Here is a 21,671-nt window from a genome sequence, read left to right as displayed (position 1 = left end):
ACAGTGGAGGAGGTAGAGAGAGAGGAGGGGAGGGGAGGGGAGAGGTGGGGAGGGGGGAGGGTGGAGGATGGGAAAGGCAGCGGAGCACAACAGACACTAGGATGGCAATTTGTAAATCAATGGATGTGTAACTGATGTGATTCTGTAATCTGTGTATGGGGTGAAGGTGGGAGTTCATAACCCACTTGAATCAAAGTGTCAAATATGATATGCCAAGAAATTTGTAACGTTTTGAACAACCCACAATAAAAAATTAAAAAAAAAAAAAAAAAAGAACAGAAAAGAGAGGAAGCTACTTCCCAAAATTAATTTGAATGTTTTACTCCTGAAATTGGCAGACTGCAAATAGCATGAATCAACAAGCTAATTAACTATCAAAAAGAAACAAGTGATTACAAATAGTCCCAAGGGTCCCCTCTTCCATAGCCACAAATTCTTGAGTCAGCTTTGCCCCAAATAGACATATCTTTTTGGGAATTGAGGAAGTGCATTCATTCATTCATTTTATAAATATTTATTGGAAATTCTCTAGGTGCAAAGCATTTGGTTAATTCCCAATCACTTCTAATAAAGTAACTTCTCAAGTAAACTGACATTAAGCCCATGGCAAAGTGCTATTTAAATCTTGCTGCACAAGAAGATGTTCCTGAGTGAACCAATTTAAAGAACTCTCTCTTGGTAGAGACATATAGGAAAAGAAGCAGGTACAGTAAGGAAATGCCTGGTTTAAATCACAGGGCTGCTCACAAGGCTCATCAAGATGGATAATGAACTTCCCAGAGTGGTTGTTAATTACATTCTGCATTCAAGCCTAAACCAGGCTTGGAAACCTTTTCTTTATCACTCCTGGGATAGTTTCTCTTGATAATGAAAAAAAAATTTTTGATAAAACTGCCTCCTCAGAAAAAAAGTACTGCCAAGGAGAGAAGGGTTTGGCATGACCACCAGAAGAAAGAAAAGAAGAGAAGTTGTTAAAATGTAGTCTTCATGACATTCCCAGTCTCTGCTACATTAAAATGCTGAGGACACTGACAATCTGATCTCTCATGTACTGCCACTGAGAGTGGAGAATAGTGCAATAATCAATGGACAACTGTTTAGCTTAATCTACCAGAGTAGAGAGTACACTGTCCCTGCAGAAGTGCATTTACCTGTGAGCTAGGAGAGATGAACTAAATGGCAATAGTAACATTGCTCTTAATAGCCTCAAATTGGAAATATTAACAATAACTTAAAATAAAACTTTCAACAATGGAATGGTTAAATAAATGGTGGTCTATTCATACAACATGATAGTATACTGCAGTGAAAATGGACCTCCTGCACAAAACATGCAACAACATGAATTTCACAAACTTACCATTGAACAAAAGAAACTGCCTGAAGTCCAACAGTACAATTTCATTTGTGCAAAGTAAAAAACCAGGAAAAAAGGGGAAAAAAGAAAACAAGAACATTGTTCAAGAGTGCATACATAGTTTATAAATTATACAGAAAAACAAGGAAGGAATCACCAGGAGGAAAAAAGAATGTCAAAACTGGAGCAGAGAGGCAGAAATAATGATTAGCATGGAGCATGAGGGGAGAGCCCAGGGATAAGAGATATGCTGTTTCTTGACCTCAGTGGGAGTTGCAGTGGTGTTTTCTTTATAATAACTTATGAAGGTATAGATTTATATACTATGGATGTTTCCATAGATTTCATAGTAAAGAAAACTGTCTATCTACTGATACTCACTGACTTCTAGTATTATTAAACAGGACAATATTTCAAGATTACAAAAAAAGCTGGCTATTGCTGTATAAATGTTTATTGAATTTGTAAAGATGACTTAAAAATATATCTGGGTCGTAATTGTCTTTGCACTGTTTTTTAGTAATTGCAGGTGATTTTATAGCTCACAGACACATGAAAACCTTCAGCTCTCCCAGCAACTCCAGCACCATCACTGGCTTCATCCTCCTGGGCTTCCCTGGCCCCAGGGAGAGGCAGATCCTCCTCTTCGTGCTCTTCTCCACTGTCTACCTCCTGACCCTCATGGGCAATGGTTCCATCATCTGTGCCGTGCACTGGGATCAGAGATTACATACCCCCATGTACATCCTGCTGGCCAACTTCTCCTTCCTGGAGATCTGGTATGTCACCTCCACAGTCCCCAACATGTTGGCCAACTTCCTGTCTGACACCAAGGTCATCTCCTTCTCTGGGTGCTTCCTGCAGTTCTATTTCTTCTTCTCCTTGGGCTCTGCAGAATGCTTCTTCCTGGCAGTGATGGCATTTGATCGGTACCTTGCCATCTGCAGGCCCCTACACTACCCCACTCTTATGACTGGGCATCTATGCAACATCCTTGTGGCCACCTGCTGGATACTTGGCTTCCTCTGGTTCCTGATTCCAATCACTGTCATTTCCCAGATGTCTTTCTGTGGATCCAGGATTATTGACCATTTCCTATGTGATCCAGGTCCTCTGTTAGCCCTTACATGTTCCAGACACCCTGTAATAGAGTTGATGAGCTCCACCTTAAGCTCCCTGCTTTTATTTATCCCCTTTCTCTTCATCATGGGGTCTTATGTCCTTGTCCTCAGAGCTGTGTTAAAGGTCCCATCAGCAGCTGGAAAAAGAAAGGCCTTTTCCACCTGTGGGTCTCACCTAGCTGTGGTCTCACTCTTCTATGGCTCAGTAATGGTCATGTATGTGCACCCAACATCTGAGCATGAAGCTGGGATGCAGAAGATTGTGACTCTGTTTTATTCTGTTTTTACTCCACTCATTAATCCTGTCATATATAGTCTGAGGAACACTGATATGAAGCAGGCAATGAAGAAATTACTGGGAATATATCACTAAGAGTCTGTTTAAAAGATCATGAAACAATCTGATTTTACCTTTTTTAAAAAAGAAAATTAAATGATATCATTCAGAATATCTTTCATATTGATTTTTTTATTATTTTTACATATTTTATTTTTATTTATTATTTGTTTTATTTATTTTTATTTTTGTTTCATTTATATGTTTTTTTAAAGAGAGAGAGAAGAGAGAGAGAAAGAGAATTTTTTAATATTTATTTTTCAGATTTCAGTGGACACAACATCTTTATTTTATTTTATGTGGTGCTGAGGATCGAACCCAGCACTCCGCGCATGCCAGGCGAGCACGTTACCGCTTGAGCCACATCCCCAGCCCTATATATTTTAAATTTTTTATCATTTTCTAGAATTTGTGGGCTACAGTTTTCTAAAATATGGTCAAATTTTACAAATGGGAAAGTTATCAATTGAAAAAATTTAGTTGAACTTATTGGGGAAATAACATTAAAAACAAATCTGCCAACACAGAAAACTTCCAGTTTTGTTATTGAAAAAGCAATAAACCAGAATTCAGTATTCAGCACAGACAACCCAATAACTGACTTGCAATGTAGAAGTTAGCCACCAAGGTCAGGCTCCTTCCCTCCCACAGAAACTGGGAAATGAAGCTCTGTCTTCACTGATCATTACATGTCAAAGACACATTCCCAGGTCCTTGAGAAAGACAATCCTGGATCGTAACACTGACCAAAAGCTTGAGCTTTTAAAGATTTACACACATCTTTTTGAAAAAGCAAATAATTTAATTACAAGTTTTCTAAAGTTAATGTTCTAAGAAAAGGGAGAAGAGAAAATCTCTTCCTTTGTTTTCAACAGAGATAATTAAGCTGCTTTTATTTTTACTGCATTTGCCCTTATGTTACATAAGACCATAACACTAAGACAAACCTAAAGTTTTCCTCTAATCTTTCAGCAACAACAAGTTATCTTTACTCCTTTTGTTGAGTTTATATTTTTGTCCTCTAAAATATCTGTCATGGCAACAAAAATTAATATCTTTGAAACTTAAATATCTTCATATAAATAAAAAATACCATTGATACAATAGAAAAGATGCCAAATATATGAAAAAATCAAGAGTAAAAGCTTTTAAATATCCAGTTAAAGTAAAAGCTTTTAAGTATCTAAAAAAATATTTTAGGGATAAAGAGAGAAATACAAATAAAAGTGTAATAAGTATACTTCTTTTTTTCCCAAAATTGACAATGTCAAAAAGGATGTTGGGAAAAACAACAGTCTTATACTTTGCTAGTAGAGCATAAATCGGCACAGCTTCTAGGGAGGACATTTTGCCAGCATCTATCAAAATTTAAATAGAGTTCCCTTTGAAGTGCAATTTCACTCTTAGATATTTATCTTACAGTGCATGAACACAAGAAAATAGCATATGTGCAAGAATATTGACTACTGTTTCTAACAGAAAACCATATTCTTTGGAACCATTGAATTCCCATTAATTAAGGATTAATTAGGTAAATTACTATATACCCATAAAACAGAAAACCATAAAACCTTATAATGAGGCTCTGTACATGTCTTTTAATGTGAAACTATCCTTAAGACAAATTGTTAAAAGAAAAGCAATGTGAAGGAAATCTTTATCCTGGGCCCCTTTAATGAAGAAAGAGTATATAGATATGCAAGTATTTATGTTCATAAATGCATAATAGGTTCTTGAAAAAAATGAAGAAGCTGAGCATGGTGGCACACACTGGTAATTCTAGTGGCTTGGGAGGCTGGGGCAGAACAATTTCAAGTTCAAAACCAGCCTCAGACCCTCTCTCAAAGTAAAAATTCCAAAACAGGCTGGGGATATGTCTCAGTAGTTGAACATACCCTGGAGAACGGAGGTGGTGAGGAGGAGGAGGAGAGAAAGAAGAAGGAGGAGGAGTGGAGGAGAAGAAGAAGAAGAAACTAGTAACAGTGATTACTTTGGGGAAAAAAATCAAGTCTGGTAATAAGAACACTTTCACTATATATGCTTCGTGGTTCTTAAATTTCATATTATGTGAATTTAATTGCATTGAAACATACATTAAAATAAGATTAATGTAAGAATTTAAAAAAAAAAATACTTCTAAAACTATACCATTATAAAATTAAAACCAGAAAAAAATTCTTCATATTTGTTTGAAAAACCAGGAACAGGGCTGATTATTGATGGAAAATGAAAAACAAAAGAAATTTGGTGATGTCTTTGTATCATCTCTCTCTCTCAAATTCTCTGTGTTGGGAAAAAGTGGAAAATGTTTTCCTCCTCTCATGACCTATAAGAGTTAGTAATCTATGAAAAATTGAAGGTGGCTTTTTTTTAAATAATCCTCATGTTATCTTCTTCCACTTAGTCATTTTACCAAATAGACAAATTCAATGTTCTAGGATGAGCTAGATAAATGTAAATAAATCATTTATTTATGATTTATAGATGAAATTTTTAATGAATTTATAAATGAGTAGTATATTATCTCCTTCCCTGTGGGGTTCATAAACCCATGGTAGATAAAGCAAGTTGCTCTACAAACAAGGAAATAACAGTTGCTGTGGGAGCAAGTAGAAGAATAGCACAAATGAAAGCCCAGCATTCTAAGGGGTAAGAAATCATGGGTAGTTCTAACAATGCATATAGCTGGCCATCTCCATGTACAAATGTATCACAATATACAAAACAGAAGTGTTCCAAGAATGTGTCCACATGGCAGGCATGGCTGGCATGATTCATTGTTGGCCACACCTACTGATTTATTAATGGATATCCTTAATCAAAATAAATATGGCTCTGAGATGTAATAGAATTCCTAATTCAACAAATAGATATACAGGTAGATACAAAGAGAAATAGAGAGTAATAAGAAAATATGTCATTTGGGTATCCCAATATAAAAACTGATCTTCAAAGGATATCAAAGTACAAATATTATGCTGATATTCAAAGCATTGTGCTCAGAACTTATTTTCCTTTGAGCCAGAATCACATCATTTGAACTATACCTTATATATTTAACCTGATTTTTATGGGTTCAATATATAGCTTTCTTTTTAACTCAAGGGATATACTGACACTTATTTCTATTTAAGGAAGACTTATTTAATGCAATAATTTTTTCACCCACAATAAAAACAATAGCTTGCTCTTTTCTCAATATAAAAAATCATAAATATTATTGTAATAATTCTGGAAACAGTAAAGCACAAAAATATTTGAAGTTACCTAAAATCCTGCCATTCTGAGTAATTACCATTAATATTTTAGTGAACAGTTTTCCTTGTGTTCTTTAACACACACATGCGCGTGCGTGTACACAATTTTACATGCGTGGGATAATGTACATACTGTTCTGGTAACTCCTTTGTTTATTCCCTGCCACTCCCAACCACCATCATTTTTTCCTTCAGTCTATTTCTTACTCCACTACCTTCCATCTCTGCTTGATAAGCAACATTGACAATCCAGGATGTATTCATACTTAATACTATGCTCCATGCTTCTAATTATATATAAATATTTATTATTATATATTCAGCATTTTTGGTTTTTTGTCTTTTGAAAATCAAATCATGCTACATAAACTTATCCCTATCTTTCTTTTTTGCATTTAACCTCACCATAAGCAAACCCCTCCAAGGTAAGATTAAGTATACAAAATAGTTTTGCTTTTAAAATAGGCCAGAGATGAATAATAAACAAAATCAGTGTCCTGCATCAAAGCAGGAATATAATCGCTAATGTGATCAAACTAATACTCATTCAATAAATGACATGTCCAAAGAATTGGTTTCAGGTCCTTATTGAATAACCTGTCATTGAGAAACTTTAAGACTAAAGTCTTTATGAAGAATATCGCCATAATTATGTGATTTATGTTCTTCATATTTATTAAATGTCCAGAGGTATAATTCATATACATCACCATTGTGGTTAATATAACATGGACACCACCAGCAAATGAGACCTAAAGGTGGAAAAGGTATTTTGATGACTAGCTACTAATAGCACCTGAAGAATAACTCTTATCATCAATGCAAAAGTGATGTTGCATAGATGAAGCACAAGGCTATCAGTGGGCCCTTGTATAGTGGATGCTATAAAGTGCTATCTAGACCTTTCTTCAAGACCAAGGCAATCAGTACCCCCAGCTGCCAGAAGTGTATATACTGATGAGGCTCACTGCTGAATCCCTTGCCAGAAATTTCCCTGACAAAGAAACTAGCCTGTCATTGACTAACTCCCTCCCCAGAGGCAGCTCATATCCAGTGATTAGTCAGTGCTGGTGTAAAAAGACCTGACACTCAATAAAAAGGAATGCTGCTTCACTCCAGAGCTCCTCATGGTGTCAGCTATAATACCATGAAGAGAAAAAGAAAATTCAAATTATTAAAATACATGATGAAGAAAGAAAATCACAATGGACATGTCTGAAATACAGAAGACAAAAACTATTTTGAAAATTTTTATTCCAATAAAATAGAAAATATCAAAGACACTGACAAATTTTTAGAGACATATGACCTATCCAAACTGAATGAAATGTCATACATGATTTAAATTGATCAATTTCAAGTAATGAAATAGAAAACTCTATTAGAAGCCTACCAAACAAGAAAATCCCAGGACCAGATGGATTCTTAGCTAAGTTCTACAAGACCTTCAAAGAATAACTAACACCAATACTCCTCAAAGTATCCATGAAATAGAAAAGGAGGGAATCCTTCCAAAGTCATTCTATGAGACTAATATCACCCTGATACCAAAACCAAACAAAGACACATCAAAGAAAGAAAACTTCAGATCAATATCCCTGATGAACATAGATGCAAAAATTCTCAATAAAATTCTGGCAAATCACATACAAAAACATTAAAAAGATAATGCTCCACAATCAAGTGGGGTTCGGTTCATTCCAGGGATGCAAGGTTGGTTCAACATACAGAAATCAATAAATGTTAATTCATCATATTAGTAGACTTAAAAACAAGAATCATATGATCATCTCAATAGATGCAGAAAATTTTTTTTAAAAAAACAGCACCCTTTCATGTTCAAAACACAAGAAAAACTAGGAATAGTAGGAACATACCTCAACACTGTAAAAGCTATATATGCTAAACCCAAGGCCAGCATCATTCTAAATGGAGAAAATTTGAAAGCATCCCCTCTAAAAACTGGAACAAGACAAGGAGGTCCTCTTTCACTACTTTTATTCAACATCATCCTTGAAACTCTAACCAGAGCAATTAATTATACAAAAGAAAAAAATTAAAGGAATATAAATAGATAAAAAAGAACTCAAACTATCACTATTTGCCAATGGCAGGATTCTATACCTAGAAGATCCAAAAACATTTCACCAAAAAACTTCAAGGACTAATAAATGAATTCAGCAAAGTAGCAGGATATAAAATCAACACCTATAAATCAAATGCATTTCAATACATCAGTAATGAATCCACTGAAAGAGAAACTAAGAAAACTACCCTATTTACAATAGCCTCAAAAAAAAAAAAACCTGGGAATCAATCTAATAAAAGAGGTGAAAAATCCCTATAATGAAAACTACAGAACACTAAAGAAAGAAATTGAAGAAGCACTTAGAATATAGAAAGATCTCCCATGCTCCTGAATAGGCAGAATTAATATTGTCAAAATGGCCATACTACCAAAGGCATTATACAGATTTAAAGCAATTCCTATTAAAATCCAATGACATTCTTCATAGAACTAGAAAAAGCAATCTTGAAATTTATTTGGAAAAATAAGAGACCCAGAATAGCCAAAGCAATCCTTAGTAAGAAAAGTGAAGCCAGAGTCATCACAATACCAGACCCTAAACTTTACTACCAAGCTATAGTAACAAAAATGACATGGTATTGGCACCAAAATAGACACGTAGACCAATGGTACATAATAGAAGACACAGAGACAAACCCACACAAATACAGTTATCTATCTCATACTAGACAAATGTGGCAAAAATATTCACTGGATAAAAGAAAGCCTATACAACAAATGGTGCTGTCAAAATTGGAAATCTATATGTAGCAAAATGATATTAAACCTCTCTCTCACACCCTGCCCAAAAATCAACTCAAAACAGATCAAAGACTTAGGCACTAGAACAGAAAACCTGCACCTAATAGAAGAAAAAATGGGCCCAAGTCTTCACCATGTCAGCCTAGGATCTGCTTCCTTACATAGACCCCTAAAGCACAAGAAATAAAATCAAGAATCAATAAATGGGATGGATTCAAACTAAAAAGCTACTTCTCAGAAAAGGAAACAATCAATAATGTGAGGAGAAAGTCTACAGATTGGGAGAAAATCTTACCACATGCACCTCCCATAAAGCATTAATCTCTAGAATATATAAAGAACTCAAAAAACTTAAGATCAAAAACCAAATAACACAGCCAATAAATGTGCTAAGGAACTGAACAGACACTTCACAGAAGACGAAATAAAATCAATCAACAAATACATGAAAAAATGTTCAACATCCCTAGCAATTAGAGAAATGCAAATCAAAACTACATTAAATTTTCATCTCACTCCAGTCAGAATAACAATCATAAGAATACAGGAAACAATAAATGTTTGTGAGGATGTGGAGGAAACAGTACACTCATACATTGCTGGTGGGACTACAAATTGGTGCAACCTATCCAGGCACGGTGGTGGCACATGCCTGTAATCCCAGTAGCTCAGGAGACTGAGTCAGGAGGATTGCAAGTTCAAAGCCAGCCTCAGCAACTTAGCGAGGCCCTAAGTAACTCAGCAAGACCCTGTCTCTAAAATAAAATATTTTATAAAAGGGTTGAGAATGTAGCTAAGCACATCTGGGTTCAATTCCCAGAACAAAAAAAAAAAAAAAAATGGTGCAACCACTACATAAAGCAGTTGGAGATCCCTCAGTAAACTCAGAATGGAACCAGCATTTGATCCAGCTATCTCACTCCTCAGTTTATACTCAAAGGGCTTAAAATAAGCATATTACAGTGATGCAGCCATATCAATTTTTATAGCAGCTCAATTCACAATAGCTAAACTATGGAACCAATTTAGGTCCTTCCATAGATGAATGGATAAAGAAACTGTGGTATATATTCAATGGAATATAAATACTCAGCCTTAAAGAAGAATAAAATTATGGCATTTGCCAGTAAATGGATGGAGTTGGAGAATATCGTGCTAAATTAAATAAGCCAATCCCAAAAAAACAAAGGCAGAATGTTTTCTCTAATATGTGGACACTAATTCACAATAAGGGGGAGGGGCATTAGGGAAGAATAGAGTTACCTTAGATTACATATAGGGGAGAGAATGGAGGAGAGGGGAGGGGATGTGGGGATAGGAAGGATAGTAGAATGAAACAGACATTATTACTTTATATATATATGACTGCATGACCAATGTGATTCTACAACATGTACAATCAGAAAATAAAAAATTATGCTTCATCTACATATGATATATCAAAGTGCATAAATGCATTCTACTCTCGTGTGTAACTAATTAAAACAAATTAAAAAATAAAAAACTCTGATACCATTTTCTTATGCATGGAAATTCACTATGAGAAGGTTCTGAGGTCTCCAAATATATTCAAGAACAGAATGAGAAGATATATGCTACCCAAGGCTTCCTCCTGCTGGACCCTGCTGAAAGTGGAGTTTGAGTTATTGAAATTACAGTTTATGAAGACAATGGTATAAGCTTTGGAAGATAAACCATAAAATTAAAGATCCTACCTCCAGCTGGAGCACTCATTTACCCACTGGATGATTGGAGTGTCCCTACCTCCTCTACAGAGCATCAGTTCTTCATATTGGCTGCCAGAGCCACACTGTCATTTACTTCAAGTACTAACTTTCTAAAATTCTACACCTGGAGTGTCCTCTAGTGGCTCAGCATCCACTTTGGGTTTCCAAAGTGTATAGGACTATGTAATGTTTTGATTCGTTTCTGAGAAAACACAATGAAGCATTTATTTTTTTTATTATTATTCAAAGTGATTTAATAAAATATGTAGTTGGTCAGCCCAATACAATGTTTATTTCTTATCTGACACCAGTACCATTAATTCTCTTCATTCCTTTGGTCAGTTTTCCAGGTGGCTTTAGACTTCAATAAGTCATATCTTAGCAAGTTGCAATCTTATTCCCCAAAATTAATAAAAGGCTTTTCTCCAGGTGAGGGGTAGATAATGATGGTTAATGCTAATTCATTTCCCAGATTTCCAAGAACTACAGTTTTGCCATGATTCAAATCTTAAGATTGATTTCTGTTGTTGTTTCTCAGACAGTTGCTCATTGAAAAATGATTTATAATGTTATTTGTTTTATTATAAGTTATTTGTAATTAAAGTAGTATTTATTGCAATTTCCAGTTATTTTCTTCGGAGACTTTTATGTTATTATTGCGTTTCCTTGAATGTTGGAAAGATACAGTATGTGTTGCTTGCTCATTACACAAGAACAGAATGAGAAGATATATGCTACAAATAAGTACAATAAAGTGGATACTAAACCATCAAACACATACATCCTTGCTGTTTCCTTGAATATCTAATAAGAAGTATAGTAAATATTTTAATTATAGTTTTCCTATAAATATAACTTATAAGGAAACAATTGATAAGACTTTATATTGCTAATTTTTAACTCTACTTGTCAACTTATGATTCATAGATTCGTCATATACAGTATTCAGTGCCCAAAAGTCACAATTGTTTCAAATAAGTTAAGTGACTTCAAAGTTAAACTCTAAACTCTAAGTCAATATTTCTAGCTATTATTTTGTCTTTATATTCCTAAGGTTTGCATTCATTTATTTATTTATTTATTTATTTATTTAGAGACTGGGAATTAAACTCAGGGGCGACCACTGAGCCACATCCTCAGCCCTATTTTTATTTTATTTAGAGAAAGTGTCTCACTGAGTTGCTTAGCAGTCGGTTGCTGAGGCTGGCTTTGAACTTGAAATCCTCCTGCCTCCGCTTCCAGAGCTGCTGGGATTAAAGGTGTGTGCCACAATGCCCAGCCTGTTTGCATATGGTATACATCTTTTTTGGGTTTGAGAGCATTGTATTTCAAGAAAGTTCAGAAATATATTAGGATAGCATGAAGCAGTTAAAAGTTTTACTTTCAGAGATATTTTAAGTGCTAATACTGGATTTAATCTTTCAAATGTTAATTTATTTTCTGGATGTGGTGGTTATTTTTAAAATCCCATAGGTCTGTGTGATATTTTAATTGTATGTAACTCCTCTGTTGCCGGGCACAATGGTGCATGCTGAAATACCAGATGTTTCCGAGGCTGATGCAGGAGGATCGCAAGTTCAAAACCAGCCTCAGTGCTTAACAAGTCCCTAAGCAATTTAGTGAGATCCTGTCACAAAAAAATATTTTTAAAAAGGACTGAGGATGTGGCTCAGTGGCTAAGCTCCCCTGATTCAATACCCAATACAAAAAAAGAAAAAACTTCATCTTTTACTTCATACCTGTTACAGTCTGTTGGTCTGCCTTTTAAACCCATTGCCATAAATTTGCTGAAGTATTAACACATTAGTAAAACCTTTCTTAAACAACAATAAATAAATAAATATCTGTTATCTCCTCCATAGTACCTAAAATTCTTACAATTTCTTCATTTTGACAAAGTTTATCACCTATTTGACCACTTTCTTCCTCCTGGCAATTGTGGCATTTGATGGTGGCTTTGTTGCCATCACAGTCCCTTACAATTACTACTGGACATCTCTATGCCAAATTATTAATCATTTGATAAATATTTGGTTTTTGATCATTTCTGATCTCACATCAGTACCTCTTACAAAAAGCCCTTGGGAAACTCCAAATTTCCTCACCATTTTATGTGGAATCCAAGACTTCTGATAGCTCTCACCTGACCCCCAGCACCTGTGATAGAATTCATCTGCTCACCCATGAATTGTATGCTGCTAGGATCCCTTCCTCTGCCATGGGACCAGTGCTGTCTTCATGAAAGAAAGTTCAATTCATGAGTAAATGCTAGGGAGTTTTAAATTAAAGAGACAAGACTCTTATTATCTTTAAAACCAGCTCCGGGACGGCTTCTCCTAGCTCCCGCCTCCAGCCACCTAATGCGGTAGTAAGGTTTACAGAAGAGACGAGAGAGAGAGAGAGAGAGAGAGAGAGAGAGAGAGAGAGAGAGAGAGAGAGAACATGCCAGGGAGTGGGCTTTTATTGGGGAACAAAAATTCCAGGGAAAATCCCATCCAATGAAGGTTAAGGGGAGCAGCATCCCAAGGTCAGGAGTCTTCAGGGCAGTGGCCAGGCACGCCTCTGCAAGGACAAGCCCTCAGACCTGGGAAAGGGTGAGGAAAGCTCTAACACAGCTTGTGTCTAAGTGCCTCTCACCCAGCCAGGGAGGTAACTCAAATCATGTGTGAGGATGGCCTCCCACACCTTTCTCTAAATCAGGGGACCTTATGTGTTGATTCTGGGATCTGTATTAGCTGTTCATTAAGCAGATGTGCAACAAAAGGCTTGCTTTTATGGCTCCAACTTGGCATTGGCTTTATTCCATTGGCTTTATTTGACTTTTAGGGACTGGCTTATTTAACTTAGTATGTTAGTCTCCAGATCTATTCATAATTTTATTCTTCTTTATGGCTGAGAAATATTCCATTGTGATGTACCACATTTTCTTCAACTATTCATCTGTTGAAGGCACCTAGCTTGTTTCCACAGCTTAGCTATTGTGAATTAAGCTGCTATAAACATTGAAGTGGCTGTGTCACTGTAGTATGCTGATTTTAAGTCCTTTGGGTATGTGCTGAGAAATGGGATAACCAGGCCAAATTGTGGTTCCATTCAAAGTTTTCTGAGGAATCTCCATATTGCTTTCCAGAGTGGTTGCATCAGTTTTAGTCCTACCACCAATATGGGTGTGCTCTTTTCCCCACATCCTCACCAACATTTATTGTTATTTATATTCTTGATAATTGCTATTCTGGCTGGAGTGAGATGGATTCTCAGTGTAGTTTTAATTTGTATTTCTCTATTGCTAGAGATGTTGAACATATTTTCATATATTTGTTAACTATTCATATTTCTTTTCTTCTGTGAAGTTCCTGTTCAGTTCCTTTGCCCATTTATTGATTGGGTTATTTGTTTGTTTGTTTTTTAAGTTTTTTGAGTTCTTTATATATGTTGGAGTTTAATGCTCTATCTAATGTGTGTGTGGTACAGATTTTCTCCCATATTGTAGGCTCTTTCTTTATGCTTTAGATTGCTTCCTTTGCTGTGAAGAAGCTTTCTAGTTTGATGCCATCCATCTACTGATGATTGATTTTACTGCTTGTGTTTTAGGAGTCATATTAAGGAAGTCAGTTTCTGAGCCGATGTGTTGAAGTGTTGAGCCTATATTTTTTCCTAGTATGTGTAGGGTTTCTGGTCTAATACCTAGGTCCTTGATCCTTTATCCACTTTGAGCTGAGTTTTGTGCAGGGTGAAAGAAAGGGGGTAAATTTTATTCCACTACATATGGATTTCCAGTTATCCCAGCACCATTTGTGGAAGAGGCTATCCTTTCTCCAATATATGCTATTGGCAGCTTTATCTAGTATGAGATAAATGTATTTTTGTGGGTTTGTCTTTGTGTCTTCTATTCTGTTCCATTGGACTTCTGGCTTGTTTTGGTGCCAATACCATGCCATTTTTGCTTCTATAGTTCTATAGTTTAATTTTAGTTTTGGTATTGTGGTGCCTCCTGCTTTGCTTTTCTCACTAAGGATTGTTTAACTATTCTGGGTCTCTTATTTTTCCAAATGAATTTTATGACTGTTTTATCTATTTTCATGAAAAAGTCATTGTAATTTTGATGGAAATTGCATTGAATCTGTATAGTGCTTTTGGTAGTATGGCCATTTTGACAATATTGATTCTGCCTCTCCAAGAACACTGGAGGTCTTTCCATCTTCTAAGGTCATCCTCAATTTCTTTCTTTAGTGTAATTTTCATTGTAGAGGTCTTTCTCTTCTTAGATTGATTTTCAACTATTTTATTTCTTTTTGAGACTATTATGAATGAGATGTTTTCCTAATTTCTATTTCAGCTGATTCATCATCGGAATATAAAAATGCAATTGATTTATGAGTGTTAATTTTATATCCTGCTACTTTGCTGAATTTGTGAGTTTTAGAAATATTCTGTTGGAGTTTTTTGGTCTTCTAAATATAAAATCATGTCATTGGCAAATAGAGCTAGTTTAGTCTCATCTCTTCCCATTCATACCCCTTTTATTCTATTATTTTGCCTAGTTGCTTTGGTTAGAGATTCAAAGACTATGTTGAATAGAAGTGATGAAAGTGGACATCCCTTATTGTTCTTGTTTTTAGAAAGAATGCTTTCAGTTTTCCTCCATTTAGAATGATGTTGGCCTTGGGAAAAACTGGCCATTTTTTAAATCAAGTAAACCTTCAAATGTTGGTACACTTTTGAAAATATCAAGTTTCTAAAGTAAAAAACAAAGTCATTCTTTTTATAGACTTCTATGAATAACTTTTATACCATTCCGTGAATATAAATTTATCATCTAAGTTAAACTTCAATATTTTAAAAATTAAAGTAACTGCCTTGTAGTCGAAATAAATAATAGAATGGAATAAGAATCATTGAATTTGAAATGGCAAGTATTTATCAGACTCTATACCAGATTTTTAAACATTTTTTGTATAGAAAAAAATTAAAAATTATTTTCAGTATCTGATCTGAGCTCATGCTAATCATTGAATTCAACTATTGAAGTCTGTAAACTCACAATGAACAAAAAGAGAATCAGAAGTTATTTACACCCTGAACTTTGTCTGCTATTACTAACACTAGTATTTTATGGTGTACAAATGTTTTGATCTTTGCCTTTCAAGTAGCTCACTATAAATATAAATGAATAGGAAAAATATTATGTAAATAGAACTTTATCAGCTCTTCTGAAGGTTTGGTTAACACTGATGTTGTCTTGTAACATTTTTATGACAAGTTCTTCTGCAAGGGATATATTTTTACATAATCATTACCAGAAATACAAATTCAAGCCAAAGGATTATTGAAATTTGATTGAAATGTACATCTATGGTGAATAGATGCCTAAGTCTACACGATGTACTATTCACCAAATTATGTACCTGCTCATAATATCGATGATTTCCCAAATCTAATCAGAGGGACTAAAAGTGTTTGAAAAGGCAAAAGAAGAAAAACAAGCATAGCAACACATGGATAGTCTTGTATGGAATTAACCTGAATTCAGCTCTTTGGGTTATTACTCCACAGAGGAGGAGACTCCTTTTGAAATGAGGGTGTTCTTTCATCCCTTTCGTGGGGTGAAATGATTCACTCAACAAATAGATGACTGGAATTTTCATGTGCCTAAATATGGCTGGAGCATAGGACATAAGTGTAGGAAAATATGAGGCAAGACGCAAAACAGGACAGTGATGCTGTGTTGCAGGGGCCTCCCTCCCTAGGCCCAGGACTTTGAGTGTAATGCTATGGCCTGAGGAAATTATAATATTTAAGATAAAAATTCCTTCAAGGAAGATGAAGGGACAGACTATGAGTTGTACTTTAAAAACTGCTCCTTTGCTGGTGATGAAGAAAACTTGAATCCAATGGCAGCTTCTCAGTACATTGCTACAGAGTGGCCCCTTGAGTATCTTCAGGCCTGCTAAGTGTTTCATGAGAGGCAGGCTTCCTCAGTGGAACTGTTGTGACTCAGAAGTTCTAACTGAAAGAAGAGAGAGGAAGATCACTGAGCAGACCATAGTGGTCTGAAAATAGTGGGATTCCTTTTGAAAATATGCAGCTCCTTTGGCTGGGGTCCATTACTTCCCAGTCCATCTCCTCTTCCTGCTAAGGATGGAAAATATGTCCTCAGAATCCACAACTGAACTGACTCATCAAAAGACCAAAAATAAATAAATAAATCCCTGCAATACAGACACCTTCTATGTATTTTGCTTGACACTGAGCATATGATAAATATTCTGAACAGGTTTGGTGAGTGATTGACAAATCTATTGATGGCATCACTGAGAGATTTAAACCCAGTAAAATAAGTATTACTTCCTCCACAACTGGGGGAAATCAAAGCAGAAATGAAGGCACAAGGATCTGCAGAGAAAAATGGAAGTCAGCAAGGGAATAACTAGTAGAAAGCTGTCTCTTGATACTGTTCTTCTAGTAAATGAATTCCCAAGGAGCAAAGGTCAGGCTCTGCTTATAATTCCAGGATCCTACAACAAATATACTCAGAGATTTTCATCCCAACCTATTTTCACACCTTCTCCCAGCTGTTTATGACAAGACAACTACCCTAGTCCCAGAAAAGCCCTGCAAGAAGCTGATTGAGAAGTTTCACCTGGGATTCTCTTTTCTGCTTCAGGAAAAAAAGGTAATGTAATATTAAATGAGAGAAAATATTAACATACAACTGGAGAATCTATACCTCTGAGGGGAAAAAGAGTCTCCTGCTAACTCTACCATAGTTTTACATAAAACATCTACTATTTATTGTCTGTCAGATATTGACAAAGTGTTTCTACCTTGTTTCATAAAAACACCTTGGGAAGGCATTATTATTTCCACTAGACATTTGAGGAAAGCATTCAGCAATAAATAATTGGCTTGTAGAATTGCTATAATTAGGCAATGTAAGTGCTGAAATCCAAATTCCAGGGCTTCATCTTTCAATGCAGCACTGCTTGTAGTGTATCACAGCTGTCTACCACTTACCATCAATGGATGATACTTATTGCCAAAGGAATTCAAGAAAGAGCTTATACAATTGGAAAGATGGCTATATAGCACTAACTGGATGTCAAGCACTTGACAGATATTATTTGTTTAATCTCAAAATACCATATGTAAGCAGAGCTCTTACTCTCTCCACTTTCCAGAAAAGGAAACCAAAGCATTAAAAGGTCAATAATTTGCTTAATATCTACAGCTAGAAAGAGGTGGAGGCAGAATTCACACTCAGATGGTCAAGTTGGAAAAATAATATGCTAAAATGGAATGGTTTTCACTAGCAAGAAAATTCTCTCTCTCATAATGCCCTTTCAGATGAAATCTCTATCAGCACTCTATTAATTTCAGAAAATACAGACTTCTTAAATTACACATTCCTGAAACCTTTACCCATCTTTTTTGTTTGTTATTAGGTTCACGTGTTATAAAAATCACTTTCATATATTATTTTAAGGCTTGGAACATACTTTAGCAAAATTTCTTTTATTAATATATATTTTAATGGGTTTTTATTATCTTCCTTACTATGCATGCTTACTATCCAAAGCTTCTATGATAAAAATTTTCTAGTAAGAAAAAATATTTTTAATAAAGAGAGAGCAGAACTATTCAGTTATACAACAATTTGTTGAACACCCAATATGTGCTAGAAACTATAATAAAACAATGAATTCATCAAACAAAGCAGACAAATAAGTAAATATAATAAATGATAATAAAAAGATTATAAAATGATTTCAGATTTTGATAAGTTTCAGAAAGAAAATATATAGGAAGTTACCAACACAGAATTGGCAGAGAAGCTTACATTGGGTGTTCAATAAAGCTCTCCCTGAGGAGAGAATACCTGGGACAAAAACTGAAGAGGGAGCTCCAGATGAAATTTCCAGACCTGGTCAGAGAATGATTTGGTTTATTCTCAGACTGAAGACCCATGTAACTGAAGAAATGGGAAAAGGAAGGCAGACCAGGAAAGAGGGAGGAAGAAGGGAGGTAGTTAGTAGAAATAGGCAGAGGCCAGATTATTCAGGGGTTCATGCACCACAAAACAATGCTTGAATTTCATAATAGGTTGAAGAAGGTACTAAATGTTTTTATACAAAGAAATGACATGATCTGATCTATACTATTAAAAGGTCAGTGTGGCTGCTGTATAGAGAAGGGGCAGTAAAGAAGCAGATAGATCATTCAGGAAGCCTTCATAGTGATCTGGAGAAATAATACTGGTAGCTTGAACTCAGGGTAGGAGGCAGTGGCAGTGCAGAGAGATAAGCAGATGGGTCAAGGCACATTCTGGAAACAGCCACTAGGGTTTATGACTGGGTTGTATATGATGAAGGATATGAGAAAGGGAAGAGGGACAATATTTGAAATGGAAAGGAGAAAGAGTCCTCAAATATTACTTAACTATTATTCATCCTTCTAGTAATAAAAATATTATTAAGTTTCAGGTTATCCATTCAGGGGATCTTAAGCTCTACTTTTTCAGGTAGTATTTCCCAGTAAATTTGATAATTCACTCATGATATGCATAAATAATAATAATATTAGAGATAATGAATCCACAAATTAGTTTAGATACAGCCACTGTCCAATAATATTTTAGGTGGCATCAAAAGTCCCATAGGCAAGGAGGGAGGGGAGAAGTGGTGGAAAGTGATATTGGCCAAATTATATTGTTATATTGTGTGCATGTATGAATATGTAACAACAAATCCCATCATTGTATACAACTATAGTGCATCAATTTTAAAAGTCCCATATTCTTTTCTTTCTTGTTTTGTTTATGCAGTGCTGAGGATCAAACCAGGACCTCATGCCTCCTAGGTGAACACTCTTCCACTGAACTACAACCCAATGCAAATGTCCCACAGTTTTTTTCCCTAAATCATCAAGGCCAACAAGCAGCTGAATTAGGTGACTGTTCACAAAGTAGAAAGGAAGTATACTTATCCATTTCATTTTTAAAAACTTATAAGCCCTTCTAAATGCAAGAATTTTATATATCTCCAATCACAGCATTGTTCCTTGACATAGCAAAAATCTCTTTTATAAAGGTGTTGACCAAGAAAAGAGCTGAACTAGTATAGTTAGTTCAAAAGGAAAGAAAAAGAGCCATGACTGGGGACAGCTACATGAACTAAGGATTTTAATTTGCTTTATTCACTGCTATATTCTCAGTACTTAGGAGAAATACCTAGCAAACAGTAAATACTCCATAAATATTAATTTAATAACAAATAATTTTAGGTTTCTTATTTAGAATAAAAGCCCCACTGCTATTCCTAGAATATTCAGTAATTGCAGGTGATTTTACTGTCCACAGACCATGAAAACCTTCAGATCCCCCAGCAACTCCAGCACCATCACTGGTTTCATCCTCCTGGGCTTCCCTGGCCCCAGGGAGGAGCAGATCCTCCTCTTCGTGCTCTTCTCCACTGTCTACCTCCTGACCCTCATGGGCAATGGTTCCATCATCTGTGCCGTGCACTGGGATCAGAGATTACACACCCCCATGTACATCCTGCTGGCCAACTTCTCCTTCCTGGAGATCTGGTATGTCACCTCCACAGTCCCCAACATGTTGGCCAACTTCCTGTCTGACACCAAGGTCATCTCCTTCTCTGGGTGCTTCCTGCAGTTCTATTTCTTCTTCTCCTTGGGCTCTGCAGAATGCTTCTTCCTGGCAGTGATGGCATTTGATCGGTACCTTGCCATCTGCAGGCCCCTACACTACCCCACTCTTATGACTGGGCATCTATGCAACATCCTTGTGGCCACCTGCTGGATACTTGGCTTCCTCTGGTTCCCAGTCCCTATCACCATCATTTCCCAGATGTATTTCTGTGGATCCAGGATTATTGACCACTTTCTGTGTGATCCAGGTCCTCTGTTAGCCCTCACCTGTACCAGAGCCCCAGTGATGGAATTCCTCTGGATGATCCTAAGTTCTCTGCTCCTGTTTATCCCTTTTCTTTTCATCATGGGGTCCTATGCTCTGGTCCTTAGAGCTGTGTTGAGAGTTCCTTCAGCAGCTGGGCGAAGAAAAGCTTTCTCCACGTGTGGGTCTCATCTGACTGTTGTTTCACTTTTCTATGGCTCAGTGATGGTCATGTACCTGAGCCCAACATCGGAACATGAAGCTGGAATGCAGAAGCTTGTTACCTTGTTTTATTCTGTAGGAACCCCATTCATAAATCCTGTGATCTATAGCCTGAGGAACAAAGATATGAAGCATGCCCTTCAGAAATTTTTAGTAATATAAAATGTAGGACCTTACTCAAACAAATATCCTTGCAGACAACTCAAAAGCAAAAAAAAAAAAAAACCTAAGTAATCCAATGGAACAAATTATGTGTGTATAAATATCTCATAACAAAGCCACTATTATGCACAATTATAATTTACTAATAAGAACAACTTAGAAAGAAACAAATAACCTGAACAGATTTCTCAAGAGAAGATATACAGTCAACAAGTATATGAATGAACAAATGCTTGACATTCCTAATCATCAGCAAAATACACATTAAACCCAAAAAGAGATATCATCTCATCCCAGTTAGAATTTCTATTATGAAAATTACCAAAAAATTAACAAATCCTGGTGAGTATGTGGTGAAAGGAGAACTTTGATACATTGCTGGGTGGAACATAAATTAGTATGGCCATTATGGAAAGTAGGGAAGTTCCTCAAAAAATAAATAAAAATAAAAGTAAAAATAAATAGAACTGCTATAAGATCCTGCTGTCCCGCTACTAAATATATATCCAAAAATAAATAAAATCAGTATGATATTTATTACAGCACTCTTCACAGTAGACAAGATATGTATGTGTGTGGAATCGTGTATCAATGAATGAATGGGTAAAGAAAATTATATATATATATATATATATATATATATATATATATATATATATACACATCATATATATATGTATATATATACACATCATATATATATGTATATAATTATGTATGCACATCATACATATATTTTATTATTTAG

At 35.6% G+C, this 21,671-nt stretch overlaps 2 protein-coding genes across 2 annotated transcripts; both read left to right on the top strand.

The window, feature by feature from the left end:
* The first annotated feature begins 1,885 nt into the window (after window positions 1–1,885).
* On the top strand, window positions 1,886–5,147 carry LOC107137866 (olfactory receptor 11G2-like). Its single transcript, XM_015480302.1, has 2 exons — window positions 1,886–2,835; window positions 5,108–5,147. The coding sequence occupies exons 1-2, from the start codon at window positions 1,910–1,912 to the stop codon at window positions 5,145–5,147; spliced, it is 966 nt and encodes a 321-aa protein (XP_015335788.1). The 5' UTR covers window positions 1,886–1,909.
* A 14,840-nt stretch (window positions 5,148–19,987) lies between these two features.
* LOC107137865 (olfactory receptor 11G2-like) lies at window positions 19,988–20,923 on the top strand. The gene has a single exon (XM_015480301.1). The coding sequence runs from the start codon at window positions 19,988–19,990 to the stop codon at window positions 20,921–20,923; it is 936 nt and encodes a 311-aa protein (XP_015335787.1).
* Window positions 20,924–21,671: the final 748 nt, after the last annotated feature.

The sequence above is a fragment of the Marmota marmota genome, unplaced genomic scaffold, assembly GCF_001458135.2.
Source record: "Marmota marmota marmota unplaced genomic scaffold, marMar, whole genome shotgun sequence".
Lineage (NCBI taxonomy): Eukaryota > Metazoa > Chordata > Mammalia > Rodentia > Sciuridae > Marmota > Marmota marmota.
The sequence above is the reverse complement of the archived record's forward strand: the minus strand, read 5'-3'. Positions and strand labels throughout refer to the sequence as shown.